Below are 19,539 nucleotides of genomic sequence, written 5' to 3'. Positions count from 1 at the left end.
AAGATGACGTACCACTCCAATACGTGTTAAACGTTTTGCCGTCGGCACTATGTTGTTGATAAATATTATAAATACACAATAAAAAATATAATAGGAAAGGCGAACAAAGCTGGGAACGGACAGTCGAGTCGTAAGGACTAAGGATCCATATTTGTTTTCTTCAGTAGTATCGCTCCAGTATCGATAATTGACATATCGTATAACAGGTCATTTGCGGACCGGGGATTCCCCGTCAGGATTCCCCCAAAGTTGGCGCGCAAATTTACTAGGCCGTGTTCAATACAGCACCTCCAGCTCCAACAACAACAACTCTGGTAACATTTACTTTTACGCTGCTTATTGCCGCATGTGATTGTCGTCTCACAGCTATTCCATCGACTGCATGCCGAGGCTACGCAACGCCGACGAAGGCCAGAGACCGTGGCGATCGATGCCAGAGGCAAGCAAGTGAGAGCTAGTAGTATCTGCGTGCGTATATGTACAACAACTAGTGAACTACTACTAGTATAAATGCACCTGTAGGCTTACTGTACTGTGTCTGTGGGGACTAGGCAGTGCACAGTAAAGCTGCAGTGCAGGCATGTATATTTTTTGTTGTAATTCTATGTTCTGATCGTGCAGTACGTAGGCCTAAGTGAAAAGGAAACACAAGTTCATGGAATAGCAATGGAAACATCAGCAAGACTTGGAATTGTTTTTTCCCCACAGCCTCCAGGATATGAAACTTTGTCTTTTGTGCCAATAATCTTGACGTCTGCACTATCTATTGTCCAGGGATCTGCAGGACTTAGACCACCAAGACCACAGACAGAGCCCTATCAGAACGGCCTCAATTTTAGACAGTGCAAGCCAAGTTTATGGAAGAACATATTGAAAACATCAGCAAGGCTTTTATTAAAGGAGATGTTTCCTATATAGATAAGGACTAAGGTGTTCTTGTAGATCAACCAGGCCTAAGCCTACTATACTAGTACTACTATTACTATTTTCTAGTCTGCACCTCTATCAAGGAATCTGTAGGATGTAGAGATCACATCAGCTACAGGCAGAGCCTCTATCAAATAAACTCTTCTATCTCAGAGCACAATTTTGCAGCAAATTAGTACAGAAGTTGACACAACCATATCAAAACCATCCTCTTACTCCATGAAAATGAAAGAAGTTCTGTAATCAGAGGTCAACTTCAGTAATTGATAAGGCTGAGGGAATATTATCTTCAGAAGTTGGGTCCTTTTCAAAACAGAACAGAAGCAAGGAATCCATTAGAAGAACCCATATATATGGAGGATAAGAATTAGAGAAAGTGGACAAGCTTATAGTGAAATAATTGGGTAAGAAAGAAACCGTTGGTGGTAGAAATTTAAAGAGATAAAGACAGATGTTGAATCATGATGATTCTCTCAATTTAGACTTTATGGATGATGATGATTACAGATCGAGAGCTGAAGATGAAGCAGAATTGAATGAGAGTTAAGAAGTGGGAGACACCATGGATGATGATTGTATCGTGATTTCTGATAGTGAGGATGATGAGGTAATTCAAACTGAATCTGATATTGACAGCATATCATTAGCCAGGGACGATGAAAGCCATAAGGACGATGATGTCAGGAGGGATTTGCCATCCACAAGCAATGGGAGAGGCACAAGGTCAGGATGTGGGAAAGGTCATATAAAGCAGGAAGTTACTTCACTGGCGGGGAAAGATGGTGCATTGGATTCTGAGTCTGAAGTTCAGGCAGAGGAACAGCCCAGTGGTATTGGAGAAAAAAATTCTGAGCTGGATGGTGATTATAATGATGAAGGACAATCGCGAAATCAAACACATCATAATGAACCAGGAAATATTAGTGGAGACGTTAGTTACGCTGGTGACATCAAAGGCAACGGAATGACTCTGGGAGATCTTTGGAAGGAATCTCAGTCTTACAGTCAAGTGGAGGCTGTAGAATATAAGTTTGAGGATAGGCTGTCATGGGACACAGCAGACTGCAGCAGCCCAGATATTTTTCAATCTCTGGAGTCACCGTTGCCTCAGGTTTCATCACCGGGATCGCCCAGTTCCGTTCCGTCTCGGGAATCGCCGTTGCCTCAGGTTTCACCATCAGCTGTTCACATTTCTTCAGGTGTTGTCAGATCCATTGACCGTGACAGGTTGCCTCTTAAAAATCCAACTTCCATGTTGAATGAAGGTTCAGAAGAAGAGCCTATGGATACTGTCAGTGATGAGGACATTCACAAACTAAGAAGATACCTTGTCAGCACAAAAGCTCCAGTGGTGTCCGAGAGTGAGACAGACTCTGATGAAACATGTATTGAAGATGATGACTTGAATCCATCGTCTAGTCAAGCTGGCAGTATCAAGTCAGAACCCCCAAGCTCAGATGAAACCACGATTTACAGTAATGATGGAGATGATCATGGCCACACTGATACACATCCCTTCTCACCTATTCTTGATGCAGGGGATGAAGTAGACGTTAATGAAATAACTGAGGGTTTTGATACACAGCCTTTCTCACCTATTCTTGATGCAGGGGATAAGGCAGTCATTGGTGAAACAACTGAGGGTTTTAATACACAGCCCTTCTCACCTTTTCTTGATGACGAAACTGAAGATTCTTTAAGTGATGCAAGTGAAGAGTTCCCTACCTCTGACACGATTGTTCCAAGAGATTCCCCATCACACTTGTTAGAGGATAAGGAACATGATCGTAGGGAAGCTGCTGACCTAGAACCTAAGGACCTCTTCCCATCAGACTCTCACATAAGCTGTCAAAGCCCTGATAAAGAAATCCACCAACCTCAAAGGGGTGATGCAGGTTCAGAAACTTCTTCAAGCCACGGAAGTAAATCGCCACGGTTGCAAAGAGAGGATGACTCTCATGGACACTATTTTCCCACAGATTCTCAGTTGAGTATTAGCCTCGACAATGAGGACTCTGAAGAACTCACCACTCAGCAGCCGCTGCAAAAGCCTCAAGAGGATGACTCTCTAGGACAGTACTTCCCCACAGATTCCCAGTTGAGTATTTGCCTCGACAATGAGGATACTGAAGAACTTGCCACTCAGCAGCCACAACAAAAGCCTCTAGAGGATGACTCTCAAGGACAGTATTTCCCCACAGATTCGCAATTGAGTATCAACCTGGATAATGAAGACATTAAAGAAATAGTCAATCAGCATGAGAAAGGAACAGTATTTCATGGTGAAGAGTCACAATCAGCTATGTCCATTCCTTCCAAACCCAACTCATCTGGAGGAGTTCTCCCTTGCCAACGAAATGCATGGTGTCCCTCAGAGTTGGATCCACAAGAAAGATTCTTGTTGCTACAAGAGGGAGAATCAGAACATGTGTCTTCTTTCTTGCAAGAAGCTCTAGTTATGCCTTTCTCTCCCAGTATGGCCCCAAGCACATCTACAGCAGCACCTGGCAGCTTAGTTCCCACCAGAAATAAAAAACACATACCTAAAAAGAATAACAGGATCCGGAGACCTTCAAGATCTGAACAACTACTGTCAACTATGAAACAAAGTGATCAAGAAAAGGAGAAGAATCCTACCAAGATGACCAACTCTCTACATGACATTCCTGACACTCTATCTAAGCCACTCAGCTTAAGTTCAAAGGAACCTACAGAAACCCCTTCAGCAGCTATGATCCGTTTCGTGCAGGATTGCCTCCAGCAACCTGCATCACCAAATTCAAATGAGATGGGCTTGGGGGATGAAATGCCAGCAGATCCTAGAAATTTGTCTCATGGTCATTTATCAGTTCCAAGTGTTTCCTTTCCTTCAACAAGTTCGTACTCCAGAAACATCTCTGAATCCTCAAGAACTGTAATCGGTGGTCATGCTGCCTCTTCGGGCACCTCTGAGACGCCCAATACCAAACCAGACAGGGTAAAACCTACTGGAGATGATAGATCTGCTTGTCCAAGTGACCCTCCACACCCATCATTGGTGGCATCGGACATTAGGAAACCTCTAAAAGAGAGACGCCACTCGCAGACACCAAGCATTCCGTCGGGAAACCTAGGGACAGAACTGTCCAAGGTTACTCGGGTGAGTTCCTCTTTTCCTCTGCAACTACTGGTGGCATAAGAAGCAATTTTTGGGAGATGTATTACAGTGTTAATTAGTTATATGTCATCACCTCCTGTATAATAAATGTAGGGGGGGGGGGGGATATAGAAACCCCCAGTTTGGCTATAAGACTCTAGTTTGGCTAAAAGACTTTTGGAAAGATAAGAGGAAGGACATTCAACATAGCTTGTGTCAGTAGTCACAGGAAGTGTAAGTGTACTTCAGACTTTTTAAACCTGAAAACACATTATACATTTAAACAGGTGTTTAGTGAGTATACAGTATATTTAGTATACGCATACAGGTACATGTAGGACCTTCGTCATCCCCCTGCCATTTATTTACTATACACATACACTCACAAAAATATAATACAATATAGGTGGCTATAAATGAACATGCAATATAACCATTTGACAGCCATAATATTATAAATGAAAATGCAGTTATAATATTCTCCATCAGGAGCCGAAGGGCGCTGTGTAAAGATGTGCAAAAAATTAAATCACATAGATTATTTGCACCATATATATATATATATATATATGAATGGGCTTTTCGGAAATCCTGATTTTGGATAGTTGTTCTAAATTTGCTCTACAAGGGTTATTTAAACTAACATGGTCATTTTATACTTGTAATTCTATTTATGCTGAAGATCACCAAGGAATTCAAGGAAGAGGATGTCTTATCGTGCGTACTCTCCTGGAACGCTGACTGGTTTGACAAGCACAAAGAAGGTATATGCTATGGATTTTTTTTTTGTACAGGGCATTCCAACCTATATCTGCATGACCTGTATGAAAGCAGAAAAGCAAGAGAAACTAAATGATGATAGTTTGTAATAAATCGGATCAATCTTTACAAGTTCATAACTTTCTTATTTCTTGTTCGATTTTGTTCAATCTTTCACCAGTCTGCTCCTCTGATTTTTCTCTTCTTTTTTCTTCTTTTTAGAGTAGTTTTCTTTTATGATTGGATTTCCCTTCAAATTTTCATCCAATACTTTTGTGCAGACTTACACAAGGATGTTAAAATAATGAAATGTACATATATATATATATCTTTTATCGTACTGTATTGCACACTTTTCCATTTTTTATTAATTTTTGATTCCCTTAGATAAACAATGTATTTTATTGTGTTTCAGATGCGCCATGGGGAGAAGGACTCTAGTAGGGAATTCAATTATAAACTTTCTTTCTTTTTCTCTTTTTTTAGAGAGAGAAATTTATTCTGTTATTTAAAAAACTTAAAATGAATCATTGTTATTCAAATTAAAAAAAAAAAACCTTAGTATTCCAATCACTTGTTATATCTGCATCGAAAAATTAGATCGTATCTTACATACCGGTATACATGCAAAATCTTTGTGGAAGCATTGTCTTTTTTTTTAGTGTTAATTCTGTACAAATTTGCTTTAATACGTGTGGCTTATTTAATATTTTGCATCAATCCTCTCAGTACATTCCGCAGAGATTTTGCAATCTTTCTTGATGGCTAAGGAAGTACCAAGATACCATGCATGCTACCCAGACATTAGGAGCTATCAAGAGGCATTTATTTGCTTTTTACTCCTGGAGATGTGGTCAAACGTGAGTAATTTTATCCTCGACTTTTCCCTCTTTTTCTTTGTCTTATCTCTTCTATTTCTCTCTCACGGCACCCCATTTTTTCTCCTCTCTTTTTTCATTATGAAAACAACAATGAACCTTCTCTTTAAGCGTTTAACCACTGGACTGTGCTACCTCTACTAATCAACCCACTCAAAGTTTTACCCCTTTTTTCATATCAAATCTGTAGGTTTCGAGCTCTGTGGCTAAAGATTGTGATAGGACATGGAGGCAGAACTCTAGGGAGAACAAAATCTCACAGGACATCGTTGAAGGTAGAAGACCATTAATCGTATTCTGACCAGGCTTTTTGGGGGAGGGATCAAATTTCTTGACCACGGAAGGTCCAATCGACGCCAAATTTTGCAAGGATTTGTAAAGGTTATGGATGCACAACCTTTTTTACAAGAAATTCACTTGTTTATTACCTAATTATAAATTATTCAAATTATATACCTATTTTTACATATTTATTGATATTCTGTTTAAATGACGAGGTATAAAGGTCAACATTACAAAGTAGTCTAGTTGAAGATATTGTATTGAAAAAATATTTGAAGTTTTAATTGACTGTGTATTTCATTCCCTGTACATGTAGTGCAATATGAAGCGGCTGATAATCTGACAGAACCTCACGACCTGAGTGTTTGGGACCTTGTCCTCGTTGACATGACGACTGACACTGCTTCGGAGAAAAAGTTCAATTTTGGACTAGTCCTTGAGATTGGATTGACAGATAGAACCGTATGCCTAGCCCTTCACAAGAGCATAATTGTACCCAGCTCAACAAGACTGAAGGTATCACTATAAACATGACTGACAAAGAAAGCGGACAAAATATACAGTTCCTCAGGTAGACAAAGGAACATCCCTTCACTGCTATTATGTACAAATGTGTAGAACAGGTGTCACATGCATATTCACCTTTTTACATAATAGCAGTGAAGGGATGTTCCTTTGTCTAACTGAGGAACTGTATATTTTGTCCGCTTTCTTTGTCAGTCATTTTCATAGTGTATGTACAATGTAGTACAGTTAACATCTAAAATATTCATACCCCTTGAAAATCTGATGTTTTTTTGTTTTGTTTTCGTGACTCAGGGATGAAAGTTTGTACTAGGGCCGTTGTTTAATACCTTTATATGTAAGGATTTCAAGAGTAAAAAATGGAAGAATGCATACAAATGTTAAAATTTACCTGGTTGAATATACTAACCCTGAGATAATTGTTTGGGTCTGAAAAATTTGTTTATTACTGGTATCAGATCCTATCCAGATTGTTCAAATTTCAAAATCTTAATCTTTGTATTCCTTAAAAATGAAATTTTAGTCCTGTATTCTTATTTTACGTACATGCCTTTTTTGGCTAAGTGTAACAGCATAAAAAAAAAGTAAAAAGTTTAACCAATTCATTTTTTGTCTTCATGCAGGTTGTAACATCACTCGGTCATTACCTGAATCAGGTTAGAGCGTTGCTGTCTTTTAACAGCCATCCTCTCGCAAGGCACATCATAAAGCCAGAGGACTCCTCCGTGTTTGTAAAGGACACACAGGTATCAAATAGAATTCATGAGAAAATGTTTGTATCTTGCGAGCTCCTTTCCCATTTGGTCTTTCAAAAATCAGAACTTTTTATTTTGCCCTATAGAGAAATTCCAAGCATATGCACCCTACATTTATAGTTGTTGCAAATATGTTTTATACAACCCCTGTATGGATCGATTCTGTTCTGTCATCGATAACCCCCAAAAATGGAGGTTTATGAAATTTTCAATACAGAGCAAATTGGAGGGAATCTCGCAAGAAAAGTAAAAAAGTTGCCAATTTGTGTTTGATTGATCAGAACTTTAAATACTCATAAATTTCTTTATCTTTAATAATTGGATTCTGCTCAAATTTTCGTTGACCTGTTTGTCTCATTTTTTGCTTCTATTTAAATAAACCTGATGTCAGGGTGGACTTCCCCTTTAAGTCTGTGAAAAATGGATTTTCCCCTCATCAAATTTTAAAGGGGTATTAATAATCTTGGTCTGCTATTAAGAATCTCCCATGAAAGAGCCTGCCACAGCAAAGGCCCTGCATGAGAGAAGGTTCTTTCCCCCCATTTAGTATTGAGCTTCTAGAGGGAGATTAAGAAATCGGGAGTTTTGAAAGCGTACACATCTGGATGGAATGTAATGTGTGATTTCCACCACAAGTACAAGCAGATGGAAGGGTATCTGACGATGAGTTGCATGGAATCTGTAAGTACTACGGCATCATGACCGAAAGTGATTCAATTAATGAATGTGTGATTTGCACCACAGGTGAATGCAGAAGGAAGGGTATCTGACGATGTGTTGCTAAACTCCTACATGGAATCAATTTCAAGTACCTCATCACAATTGAAAGTGATTCGACTCATGATAGGGGCAGCGGGAACGGGAAAGACAGCATTTTTGTGTCGACTCGTTCGACGGATCGCAAGAGAACATAAGAAGATTCTTAAGGTAAGATTCAATTTATACCAACACTCGTGCTGTTGTCGATCAGCCCTTTGTCAAAAATCTTGTCGACAAAACCCCATTATAGATGGAAGGCTGATGTTTAAAAAACACACTCCAGAAGGTGTGTTTTTCAATTCGTTTTAATTTAAATTCAAATCATATTTAGACTTTGAATATCACCTTGACATAATCCTTTACTTTCAACTCCATTAAAATTTCTATTATACATGTAGGGTTTCCAGCAGCTCCAATTCAGAATATGGAGAGCAGGTTTACAACAAAAGTTTATACAAATATTTTAGTGCATCACTTATGGTTTCTAACAACTAAATTAATCATACTCTTACCAAGTTATGTAACTTTTTAAGTGCATACAAAAATAGTTCCCCCCGCAGATTGTTTCTTGAGAATGTGGCCTAAGCGTACATCTAAAAGTATTTAACAAAGCCCTTAACCAGTTCATCATTCTTGAGTTACAAAAAAACACAAAATACATCAAATTTGCAAGGGGTGTATACTGCGATATACAGTTAAATCTGCATAACTCGAAGTTGCACATGCTGAACTTTCCCTTATTCTAATAAACCTTTTGACCAATATGCAAAATATGAATTTGGTACATTTCCAAATTTGAATTTCAAAAGATTCGACTTCAGCAGAGCTAACTGTATTTCTTTTCTTTTTTTGCAGACTTTGAAAAAACCTTACAAACTGCTGGTCTGTGCCCCAACCAATCAGTCGTTAGATGTCTTGTTGAGGAAGATATGGGTGGCTTTGAAGGATGTACCGACAGCCAGTGGAAGAGAAGCGATGAGTGAGTAATTTATTACAGTTTTAAAGACTCGTGAGGTATTTGTCATCCTCCAGCTATTCACCCCATAACGATAGCTACCGCTCTGTGGAAGTAGATTTAACCATTAGAACCTTTACGTCAGTTAAAAGGTGAGATTTAAGATATTTTTTAGAGGTATTGAGAGTTTGCTGGTTGCGAATCTATATGGGTACCGGTAGGTTATTCCAGTTCGGGAGCAGCAGTTGAAAATGCTCTGTCACCAAGTGTGGTTAGCATCTTGGGAGCCGGATGGTTCAGTGTGATGCCTTGAGAGAGGCGAAGGGAGTAGCGGGATGGTTGCCTGGTAGTTATAAGTTCTAATAGGTAGGGAGGAGCCAGACCATGGATGCATTTAAAGTAAAGAAGTATTTTTTAACTAATTTGGGACCTGGTGAGTACTTTGTAACTTTTCAACTTTTTTTTGTCCTGTCTTTATCCTTTAGAACACATCGTAGAGGGTGTAGAAATTGTCCGTGTCAATGAAACTGGGGAAGCCGATCTTCGTCTCACAGAGTTTCTACTCTCCACTGTAATGGCGAGTAAGAGAAAGCAAGGATCACCCTGTAAGTTTCTGGTTCCTCTTTCTTCCATTTTTAAAATGTAAATACAGTAAAAACTGCTTAGCGACCACCTGTTTAAAGAGACCACATTTTATATTTCTCTTGACAGTCATTTCTCATAGAAACTTGTTCTCAAGGAACCTGTATATAAAGACCATAAAGACCACTTTTCTTGTCTTCCTTGGGTGGTATTTATATCCAGGTTCCACTGTACATATGATTTGCTAACAGCCAATCAAACAAAGCAATTTCATTACCCTCATCATTTCTTCATCACTTGTACTCTTAAACCTGAATATTGCTATACCTGTACCCTTGTTAAAATGTACTGCGGTACTACTGCAGTACTACCGTGGTACTTGTACCGCGGTACTTGTACTGCAGTACTACCGCAGTACTTGTACTACATTAACTGGTACTACCGCGGTACTTATACTGCAGTACTAGACCACAGTTCTTGTCCTACAGTACGTACCACTGCAGTACTACTGCAGTACTACCGCAGTACTTGTACTGCAGTACTACCGCAATACTTGCACTACAGTACGACTGCGGTACTACCGCGGTACTTGTACTGCAGTACTACCACAATACTTGTACTACCACTGCGGTACTAGTACTGCAGTACTACCGCAATACTTGCACTACAGTACCACTGCGGTACTAGTACTGCAGTACTACCACAATACTTGCACTACAGTACGATTGCGGTACTACCGCGGTACTTGTACTGCAGTACTACCACAATAATTGTACTACCACTACGGTACTAGTACTGCAGTACTTCCGCAATACTTGCACTACAGTACCACTGCGGTACTACCGCGGTACTTGTACTACAGTACCACTGCGGTACTACTACTGCAGTACTTGTACAGCAGTATGCTACTGCGGTATTTATACTTTATTTAAAAAGAAATTTCTAATTGCCAGATCATTTGATTGACTTTGTATTGTCTCACCTGAGTTTCAAGTGGAGTTTTCTTGTTTAAGTGGCCAAGATTGAGATGCTAGTGGAGCAAAATTGTCCTGTACTGTGTTCCTACCATGAAACATGAAATTTTAAAGACACTATCGATTGTATTACATATTTCTTATGGATGGATTTCATATAGATGTTGAGCTGTCTGAAGATGGCCTTCAAACTAAAATACTTCAGCAAGCTGATATTGTGGGGTGCACGCTTGAAGATTGTGGATTAGAGGTAAACAGTTCTACTTTTCTTTCTGTATCTTTTACCCTAGCGAAATCATTGAAATAAAATGTTTAAAAATTGATAGTGATGTACTGGGGCTTGAACAAGGGACCTTCGCATTTCTAGTGAAGTTATTAAACTTTCAATGGCACCCACATTACACACCCTGCACCAATTAACCTGCAATGCACTGTGTATGACAAAAGCTTTGCAAAACAACCCATTTACGGTCTCCAATTGTCTCTTTTTTTACCTTTAACTCTTTGAGTGCTGAATATATCTATTTCCAAGAGGGTGGAATTCTGAAAACAAAGTTATCTTTTATGTTAGTAGAATTGTAGAAATGTTATCGATTTTCATAACAAATAAAATTAGGACAAGTCATTAGTTAATATGTGCAAGCCTGTCTGCATTCTCATAATAGTTGCATTCATCTTGTTTGTTTTGTTTTATTTGTAGATCGTAAGAAGCAGCTTGGCAGGAAATGTGTTTGCACTCATTGTGGATGATGTAAGTACAGTATATGCTTGTAGATCCTTGACAACATTAGAAGGTTCAGTTCTGGTAGTTGGGACAAAGTGTGGGGGAGGGAGGGGAGGGGGGGGGGAGCATTCATTTAAGTTTGGTTTCATAAGAAAGAACTTCCCACATGAAGTATATGTTGGCTATGAAAGACCTGAAGACAGTCTTGAGTTCCGAAAGTTGATGATTTTATGATTTGCAACAACTACTACAACATAGGAAAATGTGCAGCCTGCTAGAGCCACTGTCAGGGAGCCTTGCAATAGTTTGCCTCTGGATTTGGACCACTCTTGAAAACTGGAAAAGTGTTGGTCTTCACAAAGTTTCTTCATTTACAGTATGTTTGCAGCTGATTCTGTTTCTTTTTTGTAGGCCGGCCATTGTTTGGAAACTGAGATTCTCCTTGCCCTTCAGTGTAAAACTAAGCGTGTGTTCTTGGCAGGCGATCAAGAACAGGGCATTGTTAGCATTCGCTCAAAGGTACGTACGTACTGGTATGATTTTTGCATATCTTTGTTCTAAACTGTATGTCCACCTCCTTCATGCATATATTTTGTTGTTTTGGATACTTTATCATGCAATATGTGTGGAATACAGTGAAACCTGCCTTAGTGACCACCTGTACATAAAGACCACCTGTCTATAAAGACCACATTTTCTGTTTCCCTTAACTATAACAGTCGATTTTCATATAAACCTGATGTACTAACGGAACCCAATACATAAAGAACACATGTCTATAAAGAGCACTTTTCTTGTCACCCTTGAGGGGTCTTTACATACAGGATTCACTGTACCATTATCTCTTGTACATGCACCTAGGCTCGGGCTTGGGGCTTCGGTCATTCCATGTTAGACAGGCTGGCTAAGAATTTCAAGATAGAGGACAGACGTATGCACAGATGGAAGGTCCAATACCGCATGAAGGAAGATATTGCAAAATATCCATCGTCTGTTATGTACTCAAACAGACTCGAGACTCGGGATAAGTAAGTGATTTGGCATGAAGTCTGTGTTCTAATTCTATTCATCCGCATTTAATTTCTAACACTAGCCAATTCAAACCTTCAACCCCAGACCAAAATATGACACATCGGTCGTCACCATTCTCACCGCCCAAACAAACGGATCCATAACGGCCTCGTGCAAGCCTACCGTCCATATACCATCCTCTAATACAGTCCTCATACCGGGTTCTCACCATGTGCCACTGCTTGTATCCACTCAGCGACAGTTTTGTGCATACCCAACATTTTTGCCGAGTCTTGCCGGCCGCTAACGGGCCCCCACCATGTCCATCAACTTGTGGTCTCACTGTGTTCCACTCTCCACATAAAGTTTACCACACAGTGGCACCATGTGACAGCTACTTTACGTTTACCACACCCTTACCCCCAACACTTATCCTAACCCTTACCTAACCTTTACCCTAACTCTTGTCCTAACTTTTACCTGCCCCTTATTACCCCAGCTCTTGTCCTAATCTTACTCTACCCTTATCCCAACATTTATCCCAACCCTTACCCTAACTATTATCCTAACTTTTACCTCACCCTTACCCCCAACGCTTGTCCTAACTCTTACCTCACCCTCACCTCACCCTTTTCCTAGCCCTTACCTCGCTCCTTCCCCAACCCTTACTCCAAACTCTTACCCTAATAATTTACCTCACCCTTACTCCAAGCATTACATTTCTTAATATGCTATGATGGGAACCAGATGATAACTGTAATATTCATTATGGGAATATAGGAGAATTCAGTAGTAATTTATTTTATCAGACATCATGCTGAGGGTGATAATCCATTGATATCTTGATTTTCTGTAGGCACCTGCCCTTCTGTCTTCGTCCATATATCATCTTTGACGTGGCTGATGGAAAAGAATCTTTACAGAGAGAGTGAGTATCTGGTATAATGATAATGGTCATGTTCGGCTTTTACGTATACTATGCACATTTATATTGCTATCTCTCTATACGCTTCACAAAACAAATGGAATGACTTCTACCCATCGCCTACGGGAGCTGGGCGGTTACTGTGTTAAGCCTATGGGAAGGAATGAATTCAGTAGTCAATGGGTTAATATAGCCCATTACAGTGTACATAGATTGACATGCATAGATGTCGTGATCTAGTGGATACGTCACCGGACTGTGGATCACATCGTACGCAGTTCTAGTCCTCCTGCAGCACTAATGTCCATTGGCAAGATATTAATCTACATTTGCCACTCTCCACCCAGATGTTGTGAATTCTTAAGGGCAAAAATTGACATTTCTGATTCGTTAAAACAGAGCAAATTGGAGGGGACTTTGCAAGATACGTCACAGAGTTGCCAATTTGTGTGTGATTGATCGCAAATTTAAAAATTAATAACTTTCTTATTTTTGTTATCAGTTTTTGCTCAAACTTTCTCCCACCAATTTAATGTCAGGGTGGACTTCCTGTTTAACATGCAAACTATAGAACAGATTGTGATAAACACGACACATCTATGATAGCATTGAAAGATGAACTGAATAGATATCGGGTGTGTAAGGTTAAAGGTCACTTTGTGATTACTTCATTGAATGTATGTATGTTGAGACATGTACTACTGCATATTTTGTTGACAGACCATTACTATTCTTTGATCATCATGAAATGTACATGAAAATAAGAGATTCCCCAGCTTTGGCCTGTGTATGATAAGGAGTTTGTAGATCGAACCTTGCTACAATTTTCTCAAACTTTGTCACAAAAAATTGTGCCGTGTTTAATCATTCTCAGTCTTTGATCTTTTCTCATGTACAGTTCAGTTGTCAACACCTCTGAGGTTTCATTCATCGAGCTCCTGATTTCAGGTTTCCTTAAACTAAGAGAACGCTTCACCGTAGGCATAATCACCCCCTCTGAAGGACAAAAGGGAAAACTTCTAGAAAGATTGCAAGGGTGAGGTTGATTACAAATATTTCTTTAACTTTATATGCAAACAAATCCCTGTTCCACATTGTATGTATCATGGGATAGATGTACCAAAGACTTCCAAGATTTTTTTCACTTTTTTTAGTGCAAGATTAATCTATTGCCACTGTATAGAATAGCTCTTGTCACCTCGCTGGGCACGGTTTGCGGCGCAGTTATTGTCTTTTCGGGTTTCGGTTTTTTTTTAGACTTTTTTGTGCTTGCCTTTGGAAGTGAGTTTCTTTCACTTTTATTTGGGATTGTTTTTCTTTTGGAAATAGAATGAGCTCTTGGTTTATTTCGCTCTTGCTCGTTTGCTAAGATTTCCTTTTGTTCACAGGATCTGTCATGGATTCTTCTGATCTTGCTACCCGTACCCCCCTTCCATGAGTGTGACGGCTTCATCTCGGATGAACCCTGCTACAGTAGCCGACATCTTGCTTGCAGATTATCTTCCCCAGGTACGAGTGTCGTCGGACTACCGACCACTGACACTCGAGCCCCACTCATGGGAGCCGTTGGTTTGACGACCTCTGACTCCCACCTGAGCAGGATCACTGGCATTGTCCAGCTAGTGACCCGTGCACTTTGAGTGACACAGCTAGTGCATGTACAGCCACAGTCACTCAGGAGCTGGTCCCCCCCCCAACTGTCCCAGACGGATAGTTGCGAGCCGTAAGAGACTATCCGAAAGCCCCGCTGAGCTCGGCCCGTGTTTAGAACTCAGTAATGCTCGATCCCAGCAGGCACAGAACCGCCTGTTCAGAGTTTCCCCCTCGTATCCCGGCTGTGCTTGGCTCCCCTCCAGGTGGGGAGACTGCCTGCTCGTGGTTGCACCCAACCCATTTGGGCCAGGTTCCCCATGTAGCTGATTTTGTGGAATCAGGATAGTGACTCTGTTTCTGAGTCACTAGCCAGCGTGGTTCCCCAAACCACTCATGGTTTGGCAGCCGACGCACAGGCTCTCCTGGAGAAATACTTGCCGGAGACCTACACTCCAGCTCAGCTGGATGCGGCCCAGACTTCCCTTCTCTTCCCTTCTCAAGGGGCTCCTTCCTCGGGAATACACCTGACGGATGACTTCAAGCTAGCCTATGAGGTCTAAGCTGAACAATCGTCTACATCTGGGGCTGCTAGAAAGCGTTCCTTTGCAAGATACCTTCCGACCCTAAGACTCGCTTGGATTTTTCTAACCGAAGTCATTCTCACCCGACATTTCCCATGTGGGTTTGAGAATGGGCTTGAATTTTTGTCACCGAGCCGACATGGTCAAGGATAGACAGGGCGCGTAACTTTGAGGCCCACGCAAGATCTGACATGCGGCTCAACCCCTATCCCTTGGCAAGACATTGACCTACATTTACCACACTCCACCCAGGTGAAGTAACTGGGTACCTGGTAGGAATTTATTCCTTGAAATGCTAGAGCGCCGTATGGCAGCCGTGCTAAAGCCAGGGTAATAATCGGGAGCGCCAGGAGGGTTAAATCTGACTGACATGAGCGCTATACAAGAAGCCACTATTATTATTATTATTATTATTATCTGGGGTCTCTATCATCCTCGGGTTCAGGTTGGTTAGGAGTCCATTTCCAGATGGATTGTCAAGGCCCTGAGGCCCTTCCCGGGGGCAAAGCCAGAGCACAAAAATGTAAGGTGGTTGAATTAAGTCCTTTGTCAAATACTTTTAAATGTAGGCCTAAGCTTCAATATGTCACATTCTCAAGAAAAATAAATAGGGTCAAATAAAATTTTGACATACTTCCCAAATTACAAAACTTGGTAAGGGTATGCATGATTTAGTTTACTGTAAACTTTTGTATCTTTACAGGAAGAACATTCCTGGCCTGCTTGTTGGAACCCCTACAAATTTCTACGGCTTGGAGAAAGATGTCATCATCCTGTGTTGCACCAGCACCTCCAGGACACCTAAAGAGAATGGGTTAGTATTCAAATAATTCACTGATGCACTGGTGCCAGATCATGAATTATTATTATTATTATTAAGTATTTGGCGTCACCTGTGCCTGGGAGGCAAAAACAAACTAAATCGTTGTAACCGTTGGGTCTCTCCTCCCAGTATAACTGATTGAGGTGCGCAGGTGCACCACCACACTGGAGTTTGCCCCTACTCTTATAAGAATAGTGCAGTGGGTTCTTAACAAGCAAATATGGTTACTCCCCTCTACATCGGCCTCCGTTTAATGTCCTGTCTGATGGACGGAGTGTTTTCCACTGTGACATAGCCTGCATTTATGAAACGAGGGCCGGGCTAGCTTGCATGCCTATAGCTTAACATCTTAAAAATTGGAATGTAAAGATTTTTTGTAATGAGATAAAAAGTTTAACTTTCAAAAATACATACATATTAACATTACAGATGACCTTTCATAATGTAAGCCATCATCATTTATGTCCATTTTTTTTCCTCTCCATTCTTTCAGATTCGTGATGAACAAACAGGTCTTGAATCTAGCTTTGACTCGATCCAAGTTCAGCCTCATCATCGTTGGCAACATGAAGAGTTTACAGAAGGTACAAACTTTATTATTATTTCTCTGCATTCATTGTCTTCACAAATGTAAGCCTTTTTCTAAAGGACGAACGTTTGGATAGGGCATCCTGAATATGGCACTCGCTCCCAGCTGATATCTCTCCCCCTGCACCAAACATGGACAGATCTAAAAAGGATCTGTCCATTCTCTTTCTTTCCATGCATACAAATATCATGGTCGTGACGTCCCAGCACAAGGATAAGTCATGTAATGTATTCTTCCTTTAACTATGACTACAAATATTGTGTTCCTTGTAATTAGTTTGTAGTCTTTGACATTCAAAGCATTTCGTTCCATTCTCCCACTCTTCACCACTACCGTAACTCAAGGCTACCCATATAATGCCTAAAATCCAGTCAAAGTATCCACAATTATTTCTGTGCAGATGAGCGGCAACTGGAAATCCTTGGTAGATGATGCTACCGGTAGACAGCTTGTCTTCAGGACTTCGCAGGCTTCCTACAGTAAAGATGCCAAGGAGTGCCACAGTAAGGATCCCAAGGACAGTCTAAATGTCAAGGCTTCAAGCAAAGGGGTGGAGGAGAACAGATCGCCAAGACATAAACATGTATCTGGCGATGCTGGAATAGATAACAGGGGCAAGAGGCGGGTGCACCCTGATCCAGGGACAGAGGATCATGGAACAGCAGCGAAGGTCCCAAGGTCATGCAGCTCCGTCCAAGGCGAGTCCTCCTCTAGCGGGAAATCATTTGGTAGAATTAGAGACTCTGCACAACCTCAAAGCATACTGAAGAAGCCTGACGGAAGCTTAGCAAATTCAAGTCATGGAGAGGATAGAGGTGTCATTGTACCGGTACACCAGGTGCATCACAACCGAATGAGCCACAGTCAATCAGTTGCAAGTACAGCCCCACGCATATCTGCCAGCAGCAGTAGTACCTATAGTCCTCAAAGACAGAGGAGGAATAGCTCGGGTCTTGATGCTAGCCTTGACACACAGGATGGGAAGAGTTTACATGTAATTGCTACAGGAATGAGGGACAATGAGAGGCTTCCCAGGCAGCAGAAGGGTCAAATTATAGCAGGTCATACTGTTGGCAAACAGAAACCCCAGAGTTCAAGGAGAATGGAAACCATCGAGCATGGTAGGAGAGAAAGGAGACCATCTGGTGAAGTCACTGGTGAAGGGACTTCTCGACGTAGAAACAGTTCTAAAGGAAACGAAACGGGACAAAATCAGAGCCGTTCCTATCAGCAGTGGCAAAACAGGTCAGATCAACAACCTCAGTGTAAGAGCCGTCAACAACAAGTAAGTTCAGGGAGACAGGAGCATGATAGGAGGGAAAGGAGACCATCTGGTGAAGTCACTGGTGCAGGAACTTCTCAACGTTGGAATGGTTCCAATGGAAATGAAACGGGACAAAATCAGACTAATGACCATCAGCAACATCAAAACAGGTTCGATCGAGGACCTCAGCATCAACGCCATCAACAACAAGTGAGTTCAGAGAGACAAGAGCATGATAGGAGGGAAAAGAGACCAACTGGTGAGGCAACTGGTGCAGGAACTTCTCAACGTTGGAAAGGTTCTAATGGAAATGAAACAGGACACAATCAGCAACAGCAAAACTGGTCATATCGACGACCTCAGCAGTGGCGTCGTCAACGACCACAACCCTATCAGCGAACAGTTTCCCTGAACCAACTTGCCAACAATCCAGTACAGCTTGATCGAAACATGCTCCATAACAGGACAGTTAATGAGGCGTATGGGGGTCGTTCTACTGCCCTGACTGAGCCTCGGCCAAATATCAGGGGGAGGAAACGCTCCAACTCTGTCAAAGAACGCCAGATGAATAATTACCCATATTGAATACATTTACACAGCCAAACATCATGAAGAAGAAAGAAATGCTCCCTCTCTGTTAAGAATGTGAGATGGTATTAAACGAAAATGACATGAATAGAAATAATTGTATGAATAATGATGATGATAAAGATAACAATGATACTTGGTATAAACATGTATAAAGTTCCATGTATCTATTATGCAAAATGCTCAGGGCACTGGTCATTCATGTACATAAAAACATCTTCTATTGATTGAAAGTTGTTTTGAACATCTTTAGTTTTGATAGGCAAGATTTCAAAGGATTAAAAGATAAAACATGTCTTCCGTTGTTCCAAACGTTTGATCCAGCAAGTACAAATGATCAATCTCTGTGATTTTCTAGTTATCAGTACTTGTACAAGAAGTAGAAAAGATTTTGGTAGTCTTGGGCAGTAAGGGAGGATGGTGGAAAATGAAAAAAGTAGAATTGTACTTAAGAGAGACTGAAACGATGAACTTGCACAGCATCATCTCATGCTTAACCAAATAAACTCTTATGTTACGTAGTGAAGAATTTAGAGGAACCAACAGTGCAGTGATTTACGGGACGATACTGCTACAGCTGACCTGAAATGGCGTTAGAGAAACGCTTTTAGTGCAGCACCCCTTTAAGTTGTTAACTGCATATGTTTTTAATAAACAACAGATTCACCAAAACTTGCTGATTTAATGGGCTAAAAAATGGCACAATAAATCAGAGAACTTATAATGACAGAACAGCAAGTCTATTGATATCCTTGGAAAGTATGAATGCAACAGTATAGTCCAAAAGGGGGAGGAAATACTGAGAAAATACCGAGAGGCTATACAGGCGCGGATCCAGGATTTCTTAGGGGAGGGGGCCCAACTTTTTTGTTTTTTGCTCACGAAAATTTGAAAATCGCGCCGGCCGAA

General features: G+C 40.8%; 1 protein-coding gene across 1 annotated transcript; it reads left to right on the top strand.

Moving 5' to 3' along the window:
• The first annotated feature begins 63 nt into the window (after nt 1-63).
• On the top strand, nt 64-19,503 carry LOC115925153. Its single transcript, XM_030988467.1, has 18 exons — nt 64-4,066; nt 4,746-4,827; nt 5,552-5,682; nt 5,891-5,975; nt 6,299-6,498; nt 7,131-7,253; nt 8,007-8,189; nt 8,877-9,000; nt 9,462-9,581; nt 10,694-10,782; nt 11,233-11,283; nt 11,668-11,775; nt 12,118-12,284; nt 13,124-13,195; nt 14,091-14,228; nt 16,070-16,180; nt 16,683-16,773; nt 17,179-19,503. The coding sequence occupies exons 1-18, from the start codon at nt 1,490-1,492 to the stop codon at nt 18,625-18,627; spliced, it is 5,901 nt and encodes a 1,966-aa protein (XP_030844327.1). The 5' UTR covers nt 64-1,489; the 3' UTR covers nt 18,628-19,503.
• Nucleotides 19,504-19,539: the final 36 nt, after the last annotated feature.

Source organism: Strongylocentrotus purpuratus, unplaced genomic scaffold (assembly GCF_000002235.5).
Source record: "Strongylocentrotus purpuratus isolate Spur 01 unplaced genomic scaffold, Spur_5.0 spur5_scaffold_17, whole genome shotgun sequence".
Classification (NCBI taxonomy): Eukaryota; Metazoa; Echinodermata; class Echinoidea; order Camarodonta; family Strongylocentrotidae; genus Strongylocentrotus; species Strongylocentrotus purpuratus.
The sequence above is the reverse complement of the archived record's forward strand: the minus strand, read 5'-3'. Positions and strand labels throughout refer to the sequence as shown.

Bases quoted from the DNA above. Each gene is read 5' to 3' on its own strand.
- LOC115925153 (XM_030988467.1), top strand. From the start codon at position 1,490: ATGGATGATGATTGTATCGTGATTTCTGATAGTGAGGATGATGAGGTA. The intron at 8,190-8,876 runs GTAAGATTCAAT...CTTTTTTTGCAG, and splicing joins AACATAAGAAGATTCTTAAG to ACTTTGAAAAAACCTTACAA. The intron at 9,582-10,693 runs GTAAGTTTCTGG...GATTTCATATAG, and splicing joins GAGAAAGCAAGGATCACCCT to ATGTTGAGCTGTCTGAAGAT.